This window comes from Symphalangus syndactylus, chromosome 22, assembly GCF_028878055.3.
Source record: "Symphalangus syndactylus isolate Jambi chromosome 22, NHGRI_mSymSyn1-v2.1_pri, whole genome shotgun sequence".
Taxonomy (NCBI): domain Eukaryota; kingdom Metazoa; phylum Chordata; class Mammalia; order Primates; family Hylobatidae; genus Symphalangus; species Symphalangus syndactylus.
This window is the reverse complement of record NC_072444.2, coordinates 24,898,034-24,924,660: the sequence shown is the minus strand read 5'-3', so window position 1 is coordinate 24,924,660 and position 26,627 is coordinate 24,898,034. Positions and strand designations below refer to the sequence as shown.

Genomic DNA, 26,627 nt, shown 5'->3' with positions numbered 1-26,627 from the left:
AAGTGCTGGGATTACAGGCATGAGCCTCCGCGCCTGGCCTAGCATATGGTGTTTTACAAACTGATTCTACTATTGAACTTTCTTTACATGGGATATTGGGTGCAAGTCGAGTTCTGTGGACCACGCTTTGGGAAGTGCTGCCAGAAACTATCCAAAACAGTAATCTCCAGAGCACTTACGAGGCAGTCACAGCTTGAAGTGTGACGCTTAATGTGTCACTGATGTTGGAGCTGGGCTCTCAGGCTATGCTTGCGGGATGGTCCCCATGTGCCTGTGGCGAGGTCTGTGGTGAAGCAGAGATTATCAAGGCTTTCCAGAGGAGCAGCAGGAACCCAGCTGCCCGGCATCACCCTGGAGGAGTAGGGAGTCAGCAGTCAAAGCCTTAAGATAATTGGGGAACACAGGATGTGACAAAAACCAGAAGTCTGTGATGTTGTTTGTTCTCTATGAGGCATCAGAGGAGGCTTCATGGAGCGGGTGACACTTGAGTTGGGTCTAGAAGGACAGTAGGAGTATGCCAAATGGGTGGAAAAGGAAGGAGGATTCCAGGCAGAAAGCAGCTCATGCAACACAAATGTGGAATCTCAGCTTGCAAGTTAGCAGAGCCAGATAAGTCAGGCAGAGTTTGGAGGGGTTGACAGTAGGTTTTACGCCAGGGGTTTGGAGGCAGCTGCAGGCTGGGTATTGGTGAGAGCAGGGAAGCTCCTGGACCGACTGAGCTCCCAGCAGACCTTGTAAACTGGAGCTCCCAAGCTTCTACTGGTGTACACGCTGTTGAGTCTTGCAGTTAGTGAGCACTAATGCATTTGGTTTTATATCTCCTGGGCTTGCAAACATTGACCAGAACTTAAAAGCACCTGCTTCTGATGGCGGGGGAACTTGCTTCCTGCAGCAAGTCACTTCTGGAGTGGGGTATTGCTGATCCTTCCCCAGCTGACCTGTTTATTTGATCTCCGTGGTAGCAGGTAAGAGAGTGGTGTGTGTGGGGTGAGTTGGCAGAGTTGCCTCTGCCCTCCCTGAAGGCTGGGTGTTCATGGAGAGAGTCTTGTGATCTTGCTGGTAGAGTTTGTTGTTATTGTTTTATAACATGTAAAGCTGCCTTTAGCTCTTACTGTATGTGAAGCATGTTGCTTGCATCATCAACTTTAGTCTTCTCACAGTTTAGATGGTATTGTGGTATTAGGATATTGGTTTTCATCCACGGATCCAGTCTCATAACTCCTATCCATAGCCCTTGTTACGGTTTTTTGTGTTAGGTATGTTAGGCCTCAGGGGCAGGCCTCTGACCTTCTCCTACTCTCCTTCCACCCTAATCTTTCCCCACCTTTCTGATTGTGGGCCTTAAAACCCTCCCCTGAGAGGGTTGGACCCTGTATCCTGGGGGAAGGAATGCTGATGTCATGAAGCTTCCATAAAAATGCAAGAGGACAGAGTTCAGGGAGCTTGCAGATAGCTGAACACGTGGAAATTCCTGGAGAGAGGCGTGCTCAGGGAGGGCACAGAAACTACATGCCTCTTCCCCCATACCTCGCCCTAAGCATCTCCTTATCTGTATCCTTTGCGATATCCCTCATAATAACCTGGTAAACGTAAGTAAGTGTTTCCCTGGGCTAGGTAAGCTGCTCCATCAAATTAATCGAACTCAAAGAGGGGGTCATGGGAACCCCAGCCTGAAGCCAGTCGGTGAGAAGTTCTGGAGGCCCAGACTTGCGACTGGTATGTTTGAGGGGTGGTGGTGGAGAGGCAGGGCAGTCCTGGGGACTGAGCCCTCACCCTGTGGGATCTGACACTCTCTCCGGGTAGACAGCGTGGGAACTGAATGAGAGGACACCCAGCTGGTATCTGCTGCTTGGTGTGTGGGGAAGAAACCCCTTCACATTCGGTCACAGAAGTCTCTTGTGTTGATGATTATGGTGTGAGAGTAGAGAAAAAAGACAATTTGAAACAGTTTTTCTCTCCAGTAGGTGTCTTGTTTGTTGTGCACATGAAGAAAGCAAGGTTCTGTGATGAAATAACTTGCTTAAGTTTAAGCAGCCCAGAAATGTAGTCACAATTTGAACCCAGCTCTGCCTGATTACAAAACCTGTCATAGATAGTGCTATATCATGCCCCATCGCTGATCCCTTCTCTTTTTTTTTTTTTTTTTTTAAGAGAGAGACTAGGCTGGGCGCGGTGGCTCACGCTTGTAATCCCAGCACTTTGGGAGGCCGAGGCGGGCGGATCATGAGGTCAGGAGATCGAGACCACAATGAAACCCTGTCTCTACTAAAAATACAAAAAATTAGCCGGGCGTGGTGGCGGGCGCCTGTAGTCCCAGCTACTCAGAGAGGCTGAGGCAGGAGAATGGCGTGAACCCGGGAGGCGGAGCTTGCAGTGAGCCGAGATTGCGCCACTGCACTCCAGCCTGGGCGACAGAGCGAGACTCCGTCTCAAAAAAAAAAAAAAAAAAAAAAGAGAGAGACTCTCGCTCTGTCGCCCAGGCTGGAGTACAGTGGCAAGATCTTGGTTCACTGCAACTTCCATCTCCCAGGTTCAAGTGATTCTCCTGCCTTGGCCTCTGGAGTAGCTGGGACTACAGGCATGCATCACCACACCCAGCTAATTTTTTGTATTTTTAGTAGAGATGGGGTTTCACCATGTTGGCCAGACTGGTCTTGAACTCCTGACAAAGTGCTGGGATTACAGGCATGAGCCACCGTGCCTGGCCCCTGATCCCTTTTCTTTTCCTTTTGGGTGGCTTTCCTCTTGTGCCTGCCACATCCCCTCTTTCTCGAACAGTCTGATCTGCCAGGCCATGGCAAGCCTGATTGCCTGATTTCAGCGCACTCTCTGCTGCTTTGGAAGAGTGAGAGTAGCATTTTCTTTGCAGTTTCCTTTCTCAGAGCTGTACTGTCTTTAAGCCCTGGACATACGGCTTTCATGCTGAGAAAACATCTCTCATAGCTGTGGCATCATGCTGAGGAGGAATGTAGAAACAGAAGTGGGGTCACTTCCTTCCCTTGTCTCCAGAGGAATCATTAATATTGCACAAGAACTTGTTGGTTTGGGCACACATGGGTCCCTATCCTGCTTTGGGTTGGTCTATCTTCTGCCCACTCTTTGGGATGGTTAGTCCCTAAAAGTCTGTTTTGGCATTTGGTCTTCATGTACCTCTTCCAGGTGTTCTTTCTGCTTTTCAGGACCTTGTGCAACATACTTTGGCCCCATTTGGAAGTTTCTCATGTGTGCTTGCTTGGGAGCAACATCTCATTTCCCGTCTAGAGAGAGTGAGCTTACTGCTGGATGGAGAACTGAGGGCCCTAAGATTAGGGTGGCTGGGGAGGCAGTGACAGACCCAGGCACAGTCAGACACGCCCCCTCATCCAGGAGGGCCTTTGCTCTTTGACTTCCTAGGATCGGTGGGCTCTGCTCAAGAAGTAGCTTTCGCCATGGTGGGAACTCTGAGGGACCTGGCAGGGGTCCACTTTTGGGGTCGGAATTCCCAGTCTTACCCTGGGCACTACCTTCTGGTGTGTCTGTGTCTTTTTGACCTTTTTTTTTTTTTTGAGATAGAGTCTTGCTCTATTGCTCAGGCTGGAGTGCAATGGCGTGATCTTAGCTCACTGCAACTTCTACCTCCCAGGTTCAAGCAATTCTCATGCCTCAACCTCCCGAGTAGCTGGGATTACAGGTGCCTGCCACCATGCCTGGCTAAATTTTTGTATTTTTAGTAGAGAAGGGGTTTCACCATGTTGGCCAGGCTGGTCTCAAGTGATCCACCCGCCTGGGCCTCCCGAAGTGCAGGGATTATAGGTGTGAGCCACCATGCCCAGCCTCTTTTGACCTTTGACCAAAGATCTCTAGGACTTTGGAGTCAAGTTTCATGACCTCTAAAATGTTATTGTTATATGAAAAGATAAGCTACAAAGATGTGTGGGATTGAGTGAGAGCAAGAGAGACAGTCACACAAAAATAGACTGTGATAATATGGCCGGGCACGGTGGCTCATGCCTGTAATCCCAGGACTTTGGGAGGCCGAGGTAGGCGGGTCACCTGAGGTCAGGAGTTCAAGACCAGCCTGGCCAACATGGCGAAGCCCTGTCTCTACAAAAAATACAAAAATTAGCTGGGTGTGGTGGCACATGCCCATAATCCCAGCTACTCAGGAGGCTGAGTGAGGCAGGAGAATCGCTTGAACCGGGGAGGTGGAGGTTGTAGTGAGCTGAGATCGCACCACTGCACTCCAGCCTGGGTGACAAAAGTGAGACTCTGTCTCAAAAAAAAAAAAAAAAGACTTAAACAAAATGTTGGGCCGGGTGCGGTCGCTCATGCCTGTAATTCCAGCAGTTTCAGAGGACGAGGTGGGTGGATCATTTGAGGTCAGGAGTTCAAGACCAGCCTGGGCAACATGGTGAAACCCCACCTCTACTGAAAATACAAAAATTAGCCGGGCATGGTGGTGAGTGCCTGTAGTCCCAGCTACTCGGGAGGCTGAGGCAGGAGAATAGCTTGGAACTCGGGAGGTGGAGGTTGCAGTGAGCCGAGATCATGCCACGGCACTCCAGCCTGGGCGATAGAGCAAGACTGAGTCTCAAAAAAAAGAAAAAAAAATGTCGGCTGGGCATGGTGGCTCACGCCTTTAATCCCAGCATTTTGGGAAACCAAAGTGAGAGGATCATTGGAGCCCAAGAGTTTGGGAGCAGCCTGGGCAACATAAGAAGACCCTGTCTCTACAAAAAATTTAAAAAAAATTAGTGGGGCATGGTGGTACACACCTGTGGTCTCACGTACTCAGGAGGCTGAGGTGGGAGGATTGCTTGGGCCCAAGAGGTTGAGGCTGCAGTGAGCTGTGATTGTGCCACTGCACTCCAGCCCAGGTAACAGCGAGATCTTGTCTCAAAATAATAAATAAGTAAATAGAATGTTAACATTGCTTATCACAAAATGATGGGGTTATGGGTTTTTTTCCCCTTCAGTTTCCAAATTTTCTGTAGCACACCTATGCTACACTAAAATAGACCAATAGTTTTGTGCGTGTGTGTGTGTGTTTTTCTTTGTTGAGACTGGCTCTTGCTCTGTCACCCAGGCTGGAGTACAGTGGTGCGATCTCGGCTCACTGTATCCTCCGCCTCCCAGGTTCAAGCAGTTCTCTGCCTCAGCCTCCCAAGTAGCTGGGATTATAGGCAGCCGCCACCACACTTGGCTAAATTTTTTTGTATTTTTAGTAGAGATGGGGTTTCATCATGTTGGCCAGGCTGGTCTTGAACTCCTGACCTTGTGATCCACCTGCCTCAGCCTCCCAAAGTGCTGGGATTACAGGCATAATCCACCATGCCTGGCTGTTTTTTTGTGTGTTTTGTTTTAAATAGAGACGGGATCCTATGTTGCCTAGGCTGGTCTTGAACTCCTAAGTTCAAGCGATCTGCCTGCCTTGGCCTCTCAAAGTGCTGGGATTACAGGCATGAGCCACTGAACCTGGCCCCTAACCAATAGTGTTTTTATGTGGTCTTGCTCTCTCCCAGGCTAGAGTGCAGTGGACCGATCATAGGTCACTGCAGCCCAAACTCCTGGCTCAAGTGACCCTCCCACCTCAGACTCCCAAGAAGCTAGGACTGCAGATGCATGCCACTGTGTCAGGCTAATTTTATTTTATTTTTTGAGACAAAATCTCGCCCTGTTGCCCAGGCTGGAGTACAATGGCATGATCTCGGTTCATTGCAGCCTCCATCTCCCAGGTTCAATTGATTCTCCTGTCTCAGCCTCCCGAGTAGCTGAGATTACAGGTGTGTGCCATCGGGCCTGGCTAATTATTGTTTTTTTCAGTAGAGATGGGGTTTCACCATGTTGGCCAGGCTGGTCTTGAACTCCTGACCTCAGGTGATCCACCTGCCTCGACCTCCCAAAGTTCTGAGATTATAGGGGTGAGCCACCGCGCCCAGCCTAAGACACTGTTCTTATCTCACCATCCTTTGTTCTAGTCCTGGAGTTTGCAGTGACCTGAGATCCCCATATTCTTGATTCTCCTGCAAGCATTCCGCCATCCCCCTAGCAGGATGTCCCGAGGTAGGTGTTGCTGGGTTCACTCACATTGGCTTCTCTTGCAGCGCAATGTCCCTGCTCTTCTCTCGATGCAACTCTATTGTCACAGTCAAGAAAGATAAGAGACACATGGCTGAGGTGAATGCATCCCCACTTAAGCACTTTGTCACTGCCAAGAAGAAGATCAACGGCATTTTTGAGCAGCTGGGGGCCTACATCCAGGAGAGCGCCACCTTCCTTGAAGGTAAGGGCGCACCTGCTCAGCCAGGCCTGCTCTTACGTGTTTAGATATTTAGCTAGTGGGATTTGCGGGTGGGGAAGTATATCTCTGTTCCTAGGGAACTCCTAAGCAGATAGCCTCAGAAATGCTCTGCTCTTGAAATCATGTGGAATTGGAGTCTGGGGAGATGAGGCCAGGAAGACAAGGGAACTGCCATTTAGTAATTACTTTAAGAAGTCCACGTTTCGTTTCATTTAATCGTGAAAGATAGGTGAATCTTATCCCCATCTACAAGGCAAGCAAATTGAGGTTTGAGAGTTGTCCGATACCTTGTAAGTAATAGATCGGGGCTTTACCCAGGTGTGTCCAACTCCGGAGCCCACGTGTTTTCCTTTGCCTAGTTCTGGCTGCCATTAATACCAGGCACTGTTTGGGTGTCAATGATCCCTGACCAGGGCGCCGTTTGATATTTTTAGATTGGTGGCAGAACTATAGGAAACTCACGTCACCTATGCCTTTTCTACTAGTTACTAATTTGAGCCCAACCTCTAGTTCCTGTCTATCAGCAGAGAAGGACTGGTTCCCAGGGCCCCACTCATCTGAGTGTCAACTCCAGTGCTGGCTTCCTCAGGCTCCCTCTTTAGAAGGGCACTTTGGTGCCAGGTCCTGAGATTGTCTGTGGAGACCCAGTAACTGAGTCTTATCTGCCCTTGGTTTACTCACTTGTGAAAGGTGGACTCAGGTGTGAACAGTGGTTTCAGATTCTAGTCTGCAGAACCCTAGAAGTTCAGTGGTGGTGCTTTGGGGGTTGGCCCCTGGCTCAGGGGGCCACCTTCTTTCCATTCTGCTTTCAAATAGAGCAGCTTGGCTTCTCGTTGTTTTACATGCCAGGCTGCTACACGAGGCTCCCTTTGAAGAAAGAGACTGTCCAATTTCATGCCCTCATCTGTGCCCTGCCCTTTGCATGGCACTTGATGCAACAGAAGGTGTTTCCTAAATACTTGTTGAACTAAAAAAAATCTGAATTTTAAAGTAGTATGATTGGTAGCTGAAATAATCCCAACTCATTGCCTGTTTATCAGTGGCTATGGTGTGCCAGCCCTGTGCCAGGTGCTGGGCGTGCAGAGATGAGGTAGATCAGGCTGCCCTCTGGGAGCCCAGACTAACCCTCTTGGAAGCTCTGAGTCACCTACTCAGATGATGTTGTGGACAAACACATGGGTAATGCAGGTGTTTATGTGATGCGTGCTTTGATTTCTCTTTGTGTGAAAATATGAGGCCTCCCCTGTTGTTTAAATGGAAGGGAAAGAACTGGAGTGATCCTGAGCTGTGTTGGGTCAGGGAGGGAATGGTTCCTGCCTGGGGACTGTTTCTAACAGGCAGGTAACAAGAGCTTGTCGGCCTGCTGGCTCTCGCTTTTAAGTGTAGTCACATGCTTGAGAGCCAGCTTCCTCCGAGGGACATTCCAAAGGCCATGCCCAGGTGCCCATATAAGGGAGGAATATTGATGCATCTGGGGCAGAGGTTACCGGTGGACATAGCGGGAGGGGAGATGGGGGTGTTGTTGACTTGGTCACTTCCTTTCGTGGCGCTGGCTGCAGGGGAAACTCACTGGGCGGGCCCTTGTCATGCTTCAGATGCTTTCGGAGTGTTCTCAGGGCTGGGGCCTGTCAGCCTTGTAGTTTCCAGGAGTGTGCAGAGGGGCTAAACACCTGTCTGTGTTCCAGCCAGCTGAAGCACGTGTCTGGTGCGAGTTCTAGACAGGACAGTGGTGGGAGCTCACTCAGTTGCTCCTGTATGGAGTAATTTGTTGGCCATCTGCCTGTTAAGGGCAGTGCAGTAATCGAAAGGTCTGCTCACGTAGCAAACATTTGTGCACCTGCTGGGTGCTGGGATCAGATAGCGTGGCCCTCATGAGGTAGATGACACAGATAGGTGAGCTGGACAGTTACCTTATGGTGAGGTGAGAGCTGAGATGGGAGAAGTCCAGGGTGCTGGGGCACACAAGAGGTCCGGGGTCCTGACTCAGGTTGGAGGGGTGGTCAGAGAAGGCTTCCTGGGGGCAGTGCTGTCTAAGCTAGACTCGACGTCAAGTGAGAATGAGCCACGCTGCCCTAAGGCAGTGTAGTGTGTCAGTTCTTCAGAGAGTGGGGAAGGGGTTTGGGCAGCAGGGAGTGGAGCCAGAGGGCCGAGGAAGCTGGTGAGTTTGGGGATATGGTGAGGGAGACCGTGAGGCAGTGGGTGGCAAGAGGCCAACAGAGCCAGGGCAGGGAGGGCCTCAAGAAGTGACACAGAGTGGTTAAGAGCCTGGACTCCAGAGCCAGGCTGCCTAATTCAAATCCTATCTCTGCCTTTTACTAACTCTGGAGCCATGTTAATAAAGAGGACCAAAGGAGAGAACGAATTTGAAAAGCGAAAGGAACAGTGCCTGGCATGTGGTAAGAACTTCGTAACTATTTGTTAAGAAAAAATAAACAAGGATGGCAGTTAACATTTAAGTATTCATCTTATACCAGCCGCCATTCACAGCATTTGTGTTTCAATTCATTTGATCCTCACAGTGGTCTCATGAAGTAGATATTGTAGTTATCTCTGTTTTGTGCCTAAGGAAACTAAGACCCAGAAAGGTTCTTTTCCTTGAGGCCACAGAGCTAGAAAGTAGTAAGAACCAGCTTCAAAACCAGGCAGTGTTGCTCCTGAGCCATGTTCTTAACCACCACACCGTGGGGCCACCATAGAGGATCTGGAACTCAGCCTGTTGGCTGCAGGGAGCCGGAGGTGGACTCGTTTAGGGTAAGCAGGGCTGGCGCTCTGGCCCTTCCGGACTTGTGACTGTGGAACTCCTCTGACCACTTGGTGACCCATTTTCAATCCCCACCTCCAGACACGTACAGAAATGCAGAACTGGACCCCGTTACCACAGAAGAACAGGTTCTGGATGTCAAAGGTTACCTATCCAAAGTGAGAGGCATCAGTGAGGTGCTGGCTCGGCGGCACATGAAAGTGGCTTTTTTTGGCCGGTAAGTCCTTGAGGCACCCATCCTTTCTTTCTTCCTGGCTAGGAGGGAGGGAGGCACTTTGGGCAAGGTCACAGAACGTTCCAGGCGGGGACATGCTTCAGAATTCATTGCTTTCCTTTTAATTTATATTTTATTTATTTATTTGATTTTTGGGACAGGGTTCTCTGTCACCCAGGCCGGAAGCTCATTACAGCCTCGACCTCCCTGGGCTCAGGTGATCCTCCCACCCGAGCCTTCTGAGTAGCTGGGACTGCAGATGCATGCCATCAAGCCTGACTTGTTTTTTTTTATTTTCTAATTAAGGTTAAAAACATATAATATAAAATTTACCACCTTAACCACCTTAAGCATATAGTTCACTAGTAGGTATATTTGCAACCAGTCTCAAGAGCTTTTTCATCTTCCAAAACTGAAGCTTGTATTATAGTCATTAAACAATAACTCCCTGTCCCACATGTCCCTCACCCTGGCCACCACCATCTACTTTCTGTCCCTATGAATTTGAGTATTCTAGATATCTCACATAAGTGGAATCATACAGTACTTGTTTTTTTTCCTCCATTCATAAAACTTTTATTCCACTTACATGAATTTAATACACATGTTCTTAACAATTATGCTTGTATTGTTCATGAAAATTTCGTAAGACATTAAACAAAGCTGGCCATCATCTCACATTATTTCCCTGTTAACTATTTTTACAGCACATGCATGTTAGGCAAGCATCAAAAAAAAAAAAAAAAATCACAAAAGCAAAAAACCTAAAAATAAGTTAAATACATGTTTTTTTATTTTGTTTTACTGCTATGCTTGATATACATGAAGTATGCATTTTTCCTGCATCTTTACTTTTACATTTGTTCTTAGGTTGCCTAAAACATTTTAAATACAAATAAAATGAGTGTAGCAAAAATAATGAAAGCTAACAGCAGATAACTTTACAAATAATGGAATGTGAACCGTTTCTGCCCTTATCCAGAGTAAAATGGGTCACAACTCTGTCTAAAGGAACACTTCCACAGCTGTAGCCAAAGGTGTGCACATTGAGATTGAGTATTCCACAGATACACATGGTTTAACATGTGATAACCATGAGGTATCTGTTTTTACCACAGCCTTGTAAGTGCCCCAAACCTTAAAGTACCCACAGTTACTACACCTGTGACTGGAACCAATGATCCTTTTTATTCCCCACCAGGACAAACCAATATGTAGGCAGTTTTCTTTGCTTTGACATGGAAGCAGTTTTAACACTGGCCCTTGTGAAGCCACAATGTACCCAAAGTACTATGCCAAACATTTATAACTTGTATAATGGCCAGGCATGGTGGCTCACACCCGTAATCCCAGCACTTTGGGAGGCCAAGGCGGGCGGATCACAAGGTCAGGAGATCGAGACCATCCTGGCTAACACGGTGAAACCCCATCTCTACTAAAAATACAAAAAAAATTAGCCGAGTGTGGTGGTGGGCCCCTGTAGTTACAGCTACTTGGGAGGCTGAGGCAGGAGAATGGCATGAACCCAGGAGGTGGAGGTTGCAGTGAGCCAAGATCGCGCCACTGCACTCCAGCCTGGGTGACAGAGTGAGACTCCGTCTCAAAAAAAAAAAAAATCTAATACAGGAAAAAAGGCATCTAGGCAGATTGTATGCTAGGCACATAGTGGTAGCCTGGGGAATAGGCACTGTGTCTAGAGTCTTGACCCTGATGAACTGTAACCTCAGGGGTGGTCCTCTACTCCTCTGAACTATCATTTCTTCATCCTCACCTGGGAGGTATGACCCCTACTTAGGTGAGCTAGTGGGCTTCCTGTCTCACTGGGTGCAGGTAAGGTCATTGTAGTTATGCTCTAGTGATATGGCTGGGAAACTTCAACTCAGAATGAGAAACACTGTGTTTAGCACAGGTTGAAAGCTCTGAGACTCAGAGCAGATGAGTCTGCTGAGCAGAGCTACTGTCAAGAAGCAGAAATGGCCGCGTGCAGTGGTTCACACCTGTAATCCCAGCACTGGGAGGCTGAGGAAGGAGAATTGCTTGAGCCCAGGAGTTCGAGACCAGCCTGAGCAACATGGCAAGACCCCATCTCTACAAAAAATTTAAAAATTAGCTGGGTGTGGTAGCACATACCTATAGTCTAAGCTACTTGGGAGGCTGAGGTGGGAGGATCATTGAGCCCTGATGGTCGAGGCTGCAGTGAGCTGTATTCATGCCACACGCCACTGCACTCCAGCTTGGGCGAGAAAGCAAGATCCCGTATCAAAAACAAACAAACAAACCAACAACAACAACAAAAAACCCCACCAGAATACATGAAAGGGGTGTGATAGGTAAGAATGAGAAAGTAGGCTGGGCATGGTGGCTCACGCCTGTAATCCCAGCACTTTGGGAGGTTGAAGCAGGCAGATCACCTGAGGTCAGGAGTTTGAGACTAGCCTGGCCAACATGGTGAAACCCTGTCTGTACTCAAAATACAAAAATTAGCTGGGCATGGTGGCACACGCCTGTAGTCCCAGCTACTCAGGAGGCTGAGGCAGGAGAATTGCTTGAACTCAGGAGGCAGAGGTTGCGATGAGCTGAGATCATGCCACTGCACTCCAGCCTGGGCAACAGAGCGAGCCTCCGTCTCAAATAATAAAAAATAAAAAAAGAATGAGAAAGTAATCTTCCCTTTAGCCTGGCAGTTGTCAGCTGGGACTGACAAGGTGGAGCTTCATGTGTAAGGAGGAGCGTGATAGGAGAAAAGCAGCGAAACATGCCCTGTGTTAGGAAACACTGGGGTCATTTAGACTGAGGCAGACACTCTGGGGGTGAGTCGGTGTTTCAGGTAGGCCTGAGTTAAACTTTGGAGACAGACAGACAGTCTCTATAAGTGATGCTGAGGGTGGCTGTATGATTCAAGGGGCAGACAGCACGCAGTGAGCCTCTTGCAGATTGATCTGAAATGATGAACCAGGGGCATGTCACAGGTTTGGGCCTGCGGGTGTTTATTCATTTTAATAAACAGCGCCTACTCTTTGTCTCTCAGCACTGTCTGGGCACTGGCAACGTTGCAGTGAATAGGGCTTTGGCCTTCCAGGCTGGTATCTGCATTGTGAAAGTAATTCAGGTCAGATATTGGTGGCTTTGCTGACAGCTGTTACTTCCTTCTAGGACGAGCAATGGGAAGAGCACCGTGATCAACGCCATGCTCTGGGACAAAGTTCTGCCCTCTGGGATTGGCCACACCACCAATTGCTTCCTGCGGGTAGAGGGCACAGATGGCCATGAGGCCTTTCTTCTTACCGAGGGCTCAGAGGAAAAGAGGAGCGCCAAGGTGAGGGTGCCAGGCTGGCTGTCAGCCCTCTGCCTGCTGGTGGAGCAAGTCTTCCGTTGTGACATGGCTGACCTCACCTCTAGAGAGGGGGCAGCACCGTCCTGTGGAGGTGAATGGGAGACCCTATTTTAGATGAGCTTTTTGAAGGATGTAAGAGCTTCTGGGAGCTGGTGGGGGCGGTTTTCAGAAACGTGGATCACCAAGAATGAGGACCCTGCTGTTCCCCATACAGCTCTGAGTGGCCACTGACCTCTCTTCACTAATTAAGGAAGACAGTATGTGCCGTGTTCTTCCTTGGGATATTGCCAGAGAGGGATTCCTGCATCTGCTGTGTGTCTCTGACCTATCAGTCAGGGACTGACACTCTGAGTTTTCTGAGAGGCAGCTGCATTCTTGTTTGGGGCCTGTTGCTCAGTTTGCTTCATAAAGAATCAATTGGCCAGGCACGGTGGTTCACGCCTGTAATCCCAGCACTTTGGGAGGCTGAGGTGGGTGGATCATTTGAGGTCAGGAGTTCAAGACCAGCCTGGCCAACATGGTGAAACCCCGTCTCTACTAAAAATACAAAAAGTAGCTGGGCATGGTGGTAGGCGCCTGTAATCCCAGCTACTCGGGAGGCTGAGGCAGGAGGACTGCTTGAACCCGGGAGGTGGAGGTTGTGGTGAGCCGAGATCATGCCACTGTACTCCAGCCTGGGTGACAGAGCGAGACTCCGTCTCAAAAAAAAAAAAAAAAAAAAGAATCAATCAGTGCAGAACAGATGACTTTAGGGTGATATCCAGGAAAGAAGCTCAAAAGAGCAGTGAAGAAAGTGGGTTCTTATTGACAACTCCCAGCTGTTAACTTTTTATATGTGGAAGAAGAAAGGGTAGCAGATGGGCAGCATTCCCAGCCACTGTGCCGTGATGCAGCGGCACAGGAAATCTCCTGGCTTGGTGGTTCCACCTCAGCCTCTTTCTTTCCTTCTTCTGCCATCAGACTGTGAACCAGCTGGCCCATGCCCTCCACCAGGACGAGCAGCTCCATGCCGGCAGCCTAGTGAGTGTGATGTGGCCCAACTCTAAGTGCCCACTTCTGAAGGATGACCTCGTTTTGATGGACAGGTAAGAGGGAGGTACCCTCCCAGGAGGTCCAAACTGGGAGGCACCAGGTTTCCATTTCTGGATAATCTAGGCCAGAGTCCCTGAGTACCATCCTTGCTCTGCCTAAGTATTACTGCCTTTCAGATGGGCTCAACCAAATCCTCTGGCCTCTTGGCTTTCCTCTGGAGTCTGGTTACTATACCTATGTATCGGTACCCTGCTGATGTTCCAGGGATGGTCTGTAAAAGATAGGAGGGATGCTCAAAAGTTGGGGGAGGTTCTCAATCTCAGTCCAGTGCCAGCATGTGTACTGGGGGTGGGGAGTTGTGGCGGAGTCAGAGATGTATTTTATTTCCCTTGAAGAAACACTGTGCCCTGGCTTGGTGGACAGGTTATAACTATACCAAGAAGTACAGTATTGTAGTGTTTACCTGGACTCACATCAAGTCACAACTTCACCTTAATTGTATGTAATCTTTTTTTTTTTTTTGAGACGGAGTCTCGCTCTGTTGCCCAGGCTGGAGTGCAGTGGCGCGTCTCGGCTCACTGCAACCTCCGCCTCCCGGGTTCAAGCGATTCTCCTGCCTCAGCCTCTGGAGTAGCTGGGATTACAGGCACCCGCCACCATGCCTGGCTAAATTTTGTGTTTTTAGTGGAGACAGGGTTTCACCATGTTAACCAGGCTGGTCTCGAACTGCTGACCTCGTGATCCGCCCGCCTCGGCCTCCCAAAGTGCTGGGATTACAGGCATGAGCCACTGCGCCCCGCCTGGTATATCATCTTTAAAGTAGAATTACAAGTAATTCTGTTTTTATAAAAGCAATAGATGTATGCGTTTAAAAACACTCATTTCCACCAGGCGCGGTGGCTCATGCCTGTAATCCCAGAACTTTGGGAGGCTGAGGTGGGCGGATCACGAGGTCAAGAGATCGAGACCAGCCTGACCAACATGGTGAAACCCCGTCTCTACTAAAAATACAAAAAAATTAGCTGGGCATGGTGGCGCATGCCTGTAGTGCCAGCTACTCGGGAGGCTGAGGCAGGAGGATCGCTTGAACCTGGGAGGCGGAGGTTGCAGTGAGCTGCGATTGTGCCATTGCACTCCAGCCTGGGCGACAGAGCAAGACTCCATCTCAAAAAACAAAACAAAACAAAACAAAACACTCATTTCCAGGCTATCTGGAAGGATAGGAAATGGAAAGTAAAAATCGGTTAATGAGGGCCAGGCCTGATTTCTCTTCCCTCCCTGGCTTTCTCCTCCGTGACCTGCCTGCCTCACAAGTGCCAGGTCTGTTCTCAGCAGGAAGAATAGGGCTTCTGCTCTGCCTGATGATTTGGTTTGCCCCTGTCACCTTTAGCCCTGGTATTGATGTCACCACAGAGCTGGACAGCTGGATTGACAAGTTTTGTCTGGATGCTGATGTGTTTGTGCTGGTGGCCAACTCAGAGTCCACCCTGATGCAAACGGTAACTCCTCCTTTGCCTTCTCCCAAACTCCCAGCACCCCCTGGGCAGGCAGCTGATGGGGCCTTGGCTGTCAAGCTCCTGCTCCACTGAGGTCTTACCCTTTATCTAGGAAAAGCACTTCTTCCACAAGGTGAGTGAGCGTCTCTCGCGGCCGAACATCTTCATCCTGAACAACCGCTGGGACGCATCCGCCTCAGAGCCTGAGTACATGGAGGAGGTTAGTGCTTCTGTTTGACAGTTTGGGGAATGCCACCCTGAGGGAGCACTGCCTGCCACTGGGGCCACTTCATGCACCCCTGGATCTAGTGACTTTCCTGAATTAATTTTATTGCCAAAGAATTCTCCAAATACTCTTCTGTGGTATCTTCTGGTGGCCTTTCCCCTCTCCCATCCACTTTGCTGGATGCATCCCCTCTTCAAGCCACTCTCCCCTAGGCCTGAAAAGGATCCCAGCTGCATTAGTGCATCTTCAGGGCCAGTGCTCAGTTTGGTTTCTGAGGAATTAATACAGAACAGGCTCAGCTCTAGGGAGGCCTCTGGGAAAGAGGCTGGAAAGAGGAATGGAGAATAACTGGTTCTTACTGGTGACTCACAACTCTTAGCTTTTTACTTATTTATTTAGAGACTGGGTTATGAGGCTGGCGAATTTTTGTATTTTTGGTCGAGACGGGGTTTTGCCATGTTGCCCACGCTGGTTTTGAACTCCTGGGCTCAAGCGATCCACCCGCCTCAGCCTCCCAAAGTGCTGGGATTACAGGCATGAGCCACCACACCTGGCCTCACAATTCTTTGAATATGTGAAATGAAAGACAAAAGGGTAACAAACTGGGCATGGTGGTGTACACTTATAGGCTGAGAGAGGATCCCTTGAGACCAGGAATTTGAAACCACCCTGGGCGACGTAGCAAAACGCCATCTCCAAAAAAATAAAGGGTAGGCCAGGTGTGGTGGCTCACGCCTGTAATCCCAGCACTTCGGGATGCTGATGCGGGTGGATCACAAGGTCAGGAGATCGAGGCCATCCTGGCTAACACAGTGAAACCCCGTGTCTACTAAAAATACAAAAAATTAGCTCGGCGTGGTGGTGCCAGGCACCTGTAGTCCCAGCTACTCGGGAGACTGAGGCAGGAGGATGGCATGAATCCGGGAGGCGGAGCTTGCAGTAAGCCAAGATCGTGCCACGGTACTCCAGCCTGGGCAACAGAGCGAGACTCCATCTCACACAAAAAAATACATAAATAAATAAATAAGGGTAATAAGATCGATAATATGACAATATGGGATGATAAAACATGCAGTTGCAGTTAGTAGGCCAGAGTCCAAATTCTTTTTTTTTTTTCTTTTTGAGATGGAGTTTTGCTCTTGTCACCCAGGCTGGAGTGCAATGGCGCGATCTCGGCTCACTGCAACCTCCGCCTCCGGGGTTCAAGCAATTCTCCTGCCTCAGCCTCCCGAGTAGCTGGGATTACAGGCACCTGCCACCACACTTGGCTAATTTTTGTATTTTTAATAGAGATGGAGTTTCACCATGTTGGTCAGGCTGGTCTTGAACTCCTGACCTTAGGTGATCCACCTGCCTCGGCCTCCCAAAGTGCTGGGATTACGGGCGTGAGCCACTGTGCCCGCTTCTGACTGACACTAGGCAGTGTGACTTTGTTAGCTTCCTTGACCCTTCTGGTAATCCAATTTCCTCACCAGTGTGATGGTGTGATAAATAGACTTGTTGAGAGGATAAAATCTGTCAAAAACACCTGACACATGGTAGATGTCTACAAGAAGCTATTGTCACATTTTATCGGTAGAACCCCAGGATGTCAGAGCCAGGAGAGATGTTCTAGTGATGCCAACTCCTTTTATAAACAATGCCCCAGGAGGACACAGCTTGTGAGAGTATAGCTCCCAGATTTAGGTTTCTTGACCCCAGGGTTCCTTTCCTTCCAGGGCACCAAAGTGAGGCACTATATAGGCTTAACAAGAGGCAGTCTAGGGCACGTTTACGCATTTCTGCTTGTATATGCATAAAATATCTTTGGCAGGCTTACTGCCAAGTAACCCCCACACGTTGGTCTGGGAAACTTGGTGGTGAGAGCAGAATAGTGGGAGACATTGCACTGTGTATGTGTTTGTGCTTTTGGCTGTTGAGCCATGTGAATATATTGCCTGTTCTTTTTTTTTCCTCACTCTGTCGCCCAGGCTGGAGTGTGGTGCTGCTATCTTGGCTCACTGCAACCTCCGCCTTCACGTTCAAGCGATTCTTCTGCCTCAGCCTCCTGAGTAGCTGGGATTACAGGCGCCTGCCACCATGCCTGGCTAATTTTTTTGTATTTTTAGTAGAAACAGGGTTTCACCATGTTGGCCAGGCTGGTCTTGAACTCCGGACCTCGAGTGATCCACTTGCCTTGGCTTCCCAAAGTGCTGGGATTACAGGCGTGAGCCACCATGCCCAGCCTCTTATGACCTATTCTTTTAATAAAAGAGGCAGGTGGGGGCTGTGGGGCCACCTACACTCACTCTGGACATATTTGTTTGGGCTCCAGGTGCGGCGGCAGCACATGGAGCGTTGTATCAGCTTCCTGGTGGATGAGCTGGGCGTGGTGGATCGATCCCAGGCTGGGGACCGCATCTTCTTTGTGTCTGCTAAGGAGGTGCTCAACGCCAGGATTCAGAAAGCCCAGGGCATGCCTGAAGGAGGTAATGATGAGAACAGATGTCCTCCTTTTCTCTGATGTTTGAGACATTTTGTCTTGTGCTGAGGAATCTGTCAGTAGAAAATCCTTCTGAGAAGGGGATGCTGAGAAGAGCAGAGACGCTCTTGCTCTTTAGCCAGTGGCTTGGTTTCTGGGGATTTCATCGTTTTGCTCTGCTGCCAAGTTGTTTCTGGACTAATGCAGTACAATTCTCCTAGGGGGCGCTCTCGCAGAAGGCTTTCAAGTGAGGATGTTTGAGTTTCAGAATTTTGAAAGGAGATTTGAGGTGAGTCCTTTGATTCTGGTATCTGGCGATTCTGTGCCTCCCCAGCTGCCACTGGCTGTGTCCCTGGCAGTGAAAGCCAGAGTCTGGCCCTTGGTTGTAGGCCCCTGGTGGCCCCCACCTCCTTGCGTGCCTCTGTGTGTTCCAGGAGTGCATCTCCCAGTCTGCAGTGAAGACCAAGTTTGAGCAGCACACAGTCCGGGCCAAGCAGATTGCAGAGGCGGTTCGACTCATCATGGATTCGCTGCACGTGGCGGCTCGGGAGCAGCAGTAAGAGTCCAAGACTGCAGATAGGTGGAGAGGGCTGCCGAGACAAGGGTGCTCCACCCCTGCCTTGGGCAGTTAGGACACGCCTTGATGGCAGGGCTGAGTCTCTGGGCTCCCATCCAGAGTCCTTTCCCTGGCCACCAGACCATGTTAGAACCACATAGCCTGGTGAGGAGGGCGGCTGGGTGCTTCATCACCCCACCTGGTCTGTGCAGCACGATTCCTTGTGTTGGAGGCCTTGGCCCATGCCCTGCTGAGCTCTGAACACACTTTTAAAAACAACATTCCAGCCAGGAGCAGTGGCTCACACCTGTGATCTCAACAATTTGGGAGACCAAGGCAGGAGGACTGCTTGAGGCCAGGAGTCCAGCCCAGATAACATAGTGAGACCCCATCTCTACAAGAATTTTAAAAATCAGCTGGGTGTGGTGGCGCACACCTGTAGTTCCAGCTACTTGGGAGGCTGAGGCAGGAGGATCACTGGAGCCCAGGAGTTCAAGGTTCCAGTGAGCTGTGATCACACCACTGCACTCCAGCCTGGGCAACAGAGTGAGACCCTGTCACTAAAGAATAATATGAAAACACCTTGCTTCTATCACACAGAATTGACTTTCTCAGTTGTTTATATTAAGTTAAAATTTTAAAAAGTTCAGTTCCCTTTTGATTCTTTTGCACTTGTCCCAGTGTCACTCTGCCCAGAGGCACCATGATCATGAATTTACATTGTTCTATCACCCTTTCAAACAGTACTTTTTACATAAATGCTGAGGAATATGTCAGGTTTTTACATGCTTCAGATGTACAGATGTGGCATCACACTGTCTGTCACTGTACCTGGCTTTGCTTTCTACTCAATATTGTTTTTCCCTTTATCCTTGTTAGTATGTGTAGTTTGAGTTTATGAATAGGAACTGCTGCAGTATATTCCATTGTGAAAATGCCTCGTTTTCCTATGGATGGAATTTTAGATTTTTTTTGCTATTGGAAACCCTACTGCAGTGGACATTTGTTCATGTGTCCCCTTGTGCACCTTTTTAAGAGTCTTCCTGGGGTGAATTCCTAGGGATGTGGCGATTCTGTTTTAGGGTACACGCGTTTCCAGTTTTAGTCAGTTTTCTTGATTGCTCTTCAAAACAGCCATACCCGTTCATTGCATGACCAGTACTGTCCATAGGCCTTCCATTTCCTCAGCCCTCACCAGAACTTCAGACCCGGTCATTTTTGCCAGGCTTTGGTAGAAAATAGTGCCTTTAAAAATTTCATTTACGACTGGGCATGGTGGCTCACGTCTGTAATCCCAACACTTTGGGAGGCCAAGGCGGGCGGATCACCTGAGGTCAGGAGTTCCAAGACCAGCCTAACCAACATGGAGAAACCCTGTCTCTGCTAAAAATACAAAATTACCTGGATGTGGTGGCGCATGCCTGTAATCCCAGCTACTTGGGAGGCTGAAGCAGGAGAATTGCTTGAACCCAGGAGGCGGAGGTTGCAGTGAGCGGAGATCGTGCCATTGCACTCCAGCCTGGGCAACAAGAGTGAAACTCCATCTCAAAAAAAAAAAAAAAATTTCATCTCTGTGATTACTAGTGAGGTTGAGCTTTTTTCCCTATATTAATTGGCAGAATTTGTTTAAACCCCCTTAAAGCGCCCTCCCTGCTCTGTCCCCACCACCTGACCCACATGGAAGACTGAAGAGTGCATGGTTGGCTGCAGGGTCCCCTTCTTACCTGGGAAGGGGAAGGCCATGCCCCTGGGTGCGTGTGTGCAGCCCTGCCAGGCAAGATAGCGGGCGGGGCAGCGTGGGCTTTCTGGCATCCCCTCTTGCTCCTCTGCTTAGTCAGACAGGAACATGGATTTCTCACCAGTACTCTGCTTTCAGGGTTTACTGCGAGGAAATGCGTGAAGAGCTGCAAGACCGACTGAAATTTATTGACAAACAGCTGGAGCTCTTGGCTCAAGACTATAAGCTGCGAATTAAGCAGATTACGGAGGAAGTGGAGAGGCAGGTGAGAAATGAGGAGGAGGCATTCTGGGAAGATTTGGACTCCGAGTAGAGTCCAGAAGAAAGCAGACCTCCTCCTCTGAGGGACTTCTCAGCCTTTCAGAAGAAAGTTGTGGCCCTGCTTCAAGAATACAGAGCTGCCCTTTGGGTTCCGTTGTCGGGTTGCGTGATGCTGGGCATGTTCCCCTTCCTCTGGACCTCCACACATCATGTGGGCGTTTGATCAGCCAGTTTCCCAGACCCTGTCACCTCAGAGGCTTTAATTCCATAGAGGAGCTGAGGAGGCTACTGGTTTGAGAGGAAGGATGTGCCGTCCGCTGGGATCTCTCCTGGTGCTGCAGGAGCGAACCTTGGTCTTCCTTGATACTTAACAGTGTGCTTCCTTTTGCCGTAGGTGTCGACTGCGATGGCCGAGGAGATCAGGCGCCTGTCTGTGCTGGTGGACGATTATCAGATGGACTTCCACCCTTCTCCAGTAGTCCTCAAGGTTTATAAGAATGTGAGTCATGGAGCAACAGGTCCTCTTGGCAGGAGGCCCCCAAAAGTAATTCAGCCCCTGCTGGTCTGGGTCAGGGCCCCCCAGCAGTGAAAGTGGAAGCCACAGAGATAAGGCCCAGGCTTCCATCAGCCTTCTGGGGTCACCTGGTGGATGTGGCCTGAAGGGAATTTTGATGGACATGCTTCTCTTAACTTCCCTCTTCTGGTGGCAGGAACTGCATCGCCACATAGAGGAAGGACTGGGCCGAAACATGTCCGACCGCTGCTCCACGGCCATCACCAACTCGCTGCAGACTATGCAGCAGGACATGATAGGTTAGTGCCCATGGGGAACTGGGGAGCTGTGGCCCTGGGCTACCCAAAGATCAGATGCGGAGGCCAAGCTAAAGAAATCAGGACTTGCCGGGCGCGGTGGCTCACGCTTGTAATCCCAGCACTTTGGGAGGCCGAGGCGGGCGGATCACAAGGTCAGGAGATCGAGACCACGGTGAAACCCCGTCTCTACTAAAAATACAAAAAAAAATTAGCCGGGCGTGGTGGCGGGCGCCTGTAGTCCCAGCTACTCGGAGAGGCTGAGGCAGGAGAATGGTGTGAACCCGGGAGGCGGAGCTTGCAGTGAGCCGAGATTGCGCCACCGCACTCCAGCCTGGGCGACAGAGCGAGACTCTGTCTCAAAAAAAAAAAAAAAAAAAAAAAAAAAAAAAAAAAAAAAGAAATCAGGACTTTCCTTATCTGTCACTTTTCACGATGTTTCAACTCGATACCTTCAGGTTCTGGGTACATGTTGTGAACTCATTCTTGTTTGTTTTTTGAGACAGAGTCTCACTCCGTAACCCAGGCTGGAGTGCAGTGGCATGATCTTGGCTCACTGCAACCGCTGCCACTTAGGTTCAAGCGATTCTTCTGCTCCAGCATCCCGAGTAGCTGCGACTACAGGCGTGACCACCACACCTGGCCAATTTTTTTGTATTTTTAGTAGAGATGGGGTTTTGCCACATTGGCCAGGCTGGTCTCGAACTCCTGACCTCAAGTGATCTATCTGCCTTGGCCTCCCAAAGTGCTAGGATTACAGGCATGAGCCACCGGGCCTGGCCTTATGAACTCATTCTGTACACAGGGTTGGGGAGCCCATCTTGTGCTACCACATGGGTCTATCCTAGGCTGAGAATTGGGCCTGCTCCTTTAAGTCCATGTGAGGCATAAGTGTTAGCAGTATGGCATCTGAATCCACACTTGCCTGGGAGAGCTGGCCTCAAGTGAGGCATGCTCAGTCTCACGGGCCAACTTGACTGGGGTGTGGTTCCCAGGCAAAGCTGTTCAGCATCCCTGGCAGTAGCTGGTGGAGCCCTGTCTCCAAGGCTTGGTGCCGCTGTGGTGCAGGGCTGAGCTGATAAGCTTTTCCTCCATTTCTCTTCCTGACAGATGGCTTGAAACCCCTCCTTCCTGTGTCTGTGCGGAGTCAGATAGACATGCTGGTCCCGCGCCAGTGCTTCTCCCTCAACTATGACCTGAACTGTGACAAGCTGTGTGCTGACTTTCAGGAAGACATTGAGTTCCATTTCTCTCTCGGATGGACCATGCTGGTGAATAGGTTCCTGGGCCCCAAGAACAGCTGTCGGGCCTTGATGGGCTACAATGACCAGGCAAGCAAAGTTCCTCACCTCAAGGGCATTGTGGGGGGTCAGTCTGTACCCCACCTCCAGACACAGGAACCATTCTAAAATGGAGGTTCCCTAAGGTCAGCAGCTGTGGTGGTGAGCCCCACCACACAGTACACCACAGACAGAATTTTTACTACTGATTGACCTGGATTTGTTCTAAGCAGTGATATTTGTGAAATGACAGATGCTAGTATTTTTCTTTAATACACATTAAAGTAAGTATGTAACTATTAAAAATAGATGACTTTAAAAATAACCACCTACATACAACTATTTTAAAGTTCAGATTTTAAAAAACATTCATCTCTAAACCACTTGAGTTGTCACACGTACTGCCCTCTGTACACATCCCACGCTCGGGGAAGCTGCCAGGTGGGCCAGGATGGCTCCTGCTCCCATTTTGCACGTCCCGTGGTGCTCACCTGAGGGTCTCCTCTGCTACATCCGAAGCTAGTTGTCCCCTTTTTGCCTTTTGGAAATTGAAGAGCCACTCTGTGTCCCTGTTCCCCAGACTAGGGCAACACTGAGGGTTCACATGAATCAGAGACTCAACACGTCCCCCTCACCCCTCTCATGTTTCTCCCTCAGGTCCAGCGTCCCATCCCTCTGACGCCAGCCAACCCCAGCATGCCCCCCCTGCCACAGGGCTCACTCACCCAGGAGGAGTTCATGGTTTCCATGGTTACCGGCCTGGCCTCCCTGACATCCAGGACCTCCATGGGCATTCTTGTTGTTGGAGGAGTGGTCAGTGACCAGTTCTGCTCGGGAAGGTGGGGGCGGAGGGCAGGTGGGTGGGGCCTGAGGGCTAAGTTCCTGCGGTGGCCCCTGCATTGGGCCACACTCCACAGTCCACTGCATACTTTCTCCTCTGTGATTGCATGGGGAGCGCTTACTCCCTCACCAAGTTTCCCTCACTTCCCGCTAGAGATGGTCCCAGACCTTCTGGCCTCAGTGGAATCAAAGGAGACATTGAAAGGGAACTCAGAGTAGAAACATGAAGGCTCCTTGGCTGGGGCCCTTCAGACGGCCCTGGTAGTGATGGGCCCTAAAGGAGGGTGGGCCACAGAGTGGCTGCACTCCAGGCTGACCATGTGCTCTGCAGGTGTGGAAGGCAGTGGGCTGGCGGCTCATTGCCCTCTCCTTCGGGCTCTATGGCCTCCTCTACGTCTATGAGCGTCTGACCTGGACCACCAAGGCCAAGGAGAGGGCCTTCAAGCGCCAGTTTGTGGAGCATGCCAGCGAGAAGCTGCAGCTTGTCATCAGCTACACTGGCTCCAACTGCAGCCACCAAGTCCAGCAGTGAGTGGCCCCATCGGACCCCAGCAGGGGACTTCCTTTAGGCAGGGTCAGCCCCATCTCCCTTCCCCATCTCTCTTCCAACCTGGCCTGGAAGCCACTGGGTCCTGAGCATCGTAGACCCTGGGCCTTCAGGTGTGCAGGGCCAGCTTTGAGGCCAGTGATGGGGAGAGGGGTCTCCCAGGGACACTTTGTGTCTTGGACTGGGACGGGGTAGGCCTCTGGGCCCCTTGGTGAGGAAGAAATGGGAAGGCAAGAGATAGTCCTAGTAGGAGTTTTAGAGGTTGCCTTGAAGAGCTTGGGCTGTGGATGTAGCTTTGAAGTTTTTGAACCCAGACTGATCTTCGTGCACATCTTAGGTCAGGTGGGAATCTGTTGCCTAATCTGGGGTGGTAGGGATGAATATGCTCGCTTCCTTTTTTTTTATTGTGTGTGGCAGACCCTTTGCTCTAGACATTTTGCACCTAATTTATTTATTTCTCTGACTCTTGGAGGTACATGTTGTCTTTTTTTTTTTTATTAATTTTTTTGCACACAAAACAATAAACATTTTCTAAAAATACATACAAAGAAAAAGATGCGTATCAAACATATTAGGAAGGTTGCACATGGGAAGACGGGGAATAGAAATGGGGAGTGGGAATTAAAATAAATGAGAGAGGGACTTTATATGGATCAGTGATAATAACTCAATCCTCTATTTGACAAAGAAGAAGGAGAAGGAAGAGGAAGAAAAAGAAAGTAGGATAAAGGATCAGAAAGGGAGGAAAATAGAAAAAATTAGAGTATGACTCCAGGGTAGACCTGTTTTGTTGTCACTGGGTTGGTTGGTTGGTTTGTCTGTTGTATTTTTCATATGTTTCGCCATGTTGGCCAGACTGGTCTCGAACTCCTAGCCCGAAGTGATCAACCTGCCTCGGCCCCCCAGACGATGGGTGGCCGGGCAGAGGCGCTCCTCACTTCCCAGACGATGGGTGGCCGGGCAGAGGCGCTCCTCACTTCCCAGACGGGGCGGCCGGGCAGAGGCGCTCACTTCCCAGACGGGGCAGCCAGGCAGAGGCGCTCCTCACTTCTTCCCGGACGGGGCGGCCGGGCAGAGGCGCTCCTCACTTCTTCCCGGACGGGGCGGCCGGGCAGAGGCGCTCCTCACTTCTTCCCGGACGGGGCGGCCGGGCAGAGGTGCTCCTCACTTCCCAGACGGGGCGGCCGGGCAGAGGCGCTCCTCACTTCCCAGACGGGGCGGCCGGGCAGAGGCGCTCCTCACTTCTTCCCAGACGGGGCAGCCGGGCAGAGGCGCTCCTCACTTCCCAGACGATGGGTGGCCGGGCAGAGGCGCTCCTCACTTCCCAGACGATGGGTGGCCGGGCAGAGGCGCTCCTCACTTCCCAGACGATGGGTGGCCGGGCAGAGGCGCTCCTCACTTCCCAGACGATGGGTGGCGAGAAGGTACATGTTGTCTTATAGCCATCTCCTTTTTCAAAATGAAGAAACTGAGATTTGAAAAATAGTGACGTGTCCCCTGCTACTCGGCTGATGAGCAGCAGAGTCAGGATCTCTTGTGCCCAAACCAGGGTGCACTGCTCTGTGCTGTTGCTTCTCAGGCCATGGTGATGCTGAGTGTGTTTGGTTGTTATGATTATTCACAGTCTCAGCAGGGTGTAGGAGATTCTGCCAAACCAGGCCTGGCTCAGGGCAGAGCTGCTGGCAGGGATATAGACTGGCCCAGCTGCTCCCTACTCTGGGTGGGGTAAGCCACCAGTGGCATTTTGCTCCACACACCCCAACTGATCCCTTCTCTCTCCTCCCCAGGGAACTGTCTGGGATCTTTGCTCATCTGTGTCAGCAAGTTGACGTCACCCGGGAGAACCTGGAGCAGGAAATTGCCGCCCTGAACAAGAAAATTGAGGTTCTTGACTCACTTCAGAGCAAAGCAAAGCTGCTCAGGTGAGGCTGGCCTGCGTGGCCAAAGGTAAGGGCTCCAGGGTGCAGCCCAGGCACACTGGGGCTCAGCTGCTGGGCTTTTGTCTTGGGTGTGGACACAAACTTTTCTGGTGGGGATTTAGCTCATTCGTGTTAGATGTGTACCATAGGCTAGGCACGGTAGCTGACACCTGTAATCCCAGCACTTTGGGAGGCCGAGGCTGGTAGATCACCTGAGGTTAGGAGTTTGAGACTAGCCTGGCCAACATGGTGAAACCCCATCTCTACTAAAAATACAAAGATTAGCTGGGCATGGTGGTGCGCACCTGTAATCCCAGCTACTCGAGAGGCCGAGGCAGGAGAATGGCTTGAACCCAGGAGGCGGAGGTTGCAGTGAGCTGAGATCATGCCATTGCACTCCAGCCTGGGTGACAAGAGCGAAACTCTGTCTCAAAAAAAAAAAAAAAAAAAAGATGTGTACCACATACCTCATGGATGGCAGATGGTGCTGGTGCTGGATGCTCAACAAGACACAGCGTCACTGCCTTCAAGGCACTTGCAGTTGAAGGCATGATGGCATCACAGTACTGCGAGACTGCAGTTCACAGTGCCCTGTGCCGAACCACAGGGCCTACAGTGCTTTACATGTGTTATTTCACTCAGTCTTCCCTATCCCTCTATTTTCTTTTCTTTTTTTTTTTTTTGAGACGGAGTCTCGCTCTGTCGCCCAGGCTGGAGTGCAGTGGCGCCATCTTGCTCACTGCAAGCTCTGCCTCCCGGGTTCACGCCATTCTCCCACCTCAGCCTCCTGTGTAGCTGGGACTACAGGCGCCCGCCACTGCGCCCAGCTAATTTTTTGTATTTTTAGTAGAGACGGGGTTTCACCATGGTCT

At 50.3% G+C, this 26,627-nt stretch overlaps 1 protein-coding gene across 7 annotated transcripts in view; it reads left to right on the top strand.

Annotated features, from left to right (window-relative positions):
* Positions 1-26,627, top strand: part of MFN2 (mitofusin 2) — a 33,617-nt gene that overhangs the window by 3,435 nt on the left and 3,555 nt on the right. For 5 of the 7 annotated variants that reach the window (XM_055261416.2, XM_055261415.2, XM_063631819.1 and 2 more), the window contains 16 exons: positions 6,084-6,262; positions 9,123-9,258; positions 12,409-12,571; positions 13,550-13,674; positions 15,012-15,120; positions 15,230-15,337; positions 17,658-17,811; positions 18,026-18,093; positions 18,239-18,360; positions 20,237-20,363; positions 20,754-20,858; positions 21,070-21,172; positions 22,280-22,500; positions 23,107-23,262; positions 23,621-23,817; positions 25,624-25,758. In XM_055261416.2, coding sequence (XP_055117391.1) covers positions 6,088-6,262; positions 9,123-9,258; positions 12,409-12,571; positions 13,550-13,674; positions 15,012-15,120; positions 15,230-15,337; positions 17,658-17,811; positions 18,026-18,093; positions 18,239-18,360; positions 20,237-20,363; positions 20,754-20,858; positions 21,070-21,172; positions 22,280-22,500; positions 23,107-23,262; positions 23,621-23,817; positions 25,624-25,758 — 2,204 coding nt within the window. In that variant the 5' untranslated portion in view covers positions 6,084-6,087. Of the gene's footprint in view, positions 1-4; positions 966-6,083; positions 6,263-9,122; positions 9,259-12,408; positions 12,572-13,549; positions 13,675-15,011; positions 15,121-15,229; positions 15,338-17,657; positions 17,812-18,025; positions 18,094-18,238; positions 18,361-20,236; positions 20,364-20,753; positions 20,859-21,069; positions 21,173-22,279; positions 22,501-23,106; positions 23,263-23,620; positions 23,818-25,623; positions 25,759-26,627 lie in introns of those variants that run through there. The other 2 variants (XM_063631818.1, XM_055261420.2) reach the window with 2 other exon arrangements.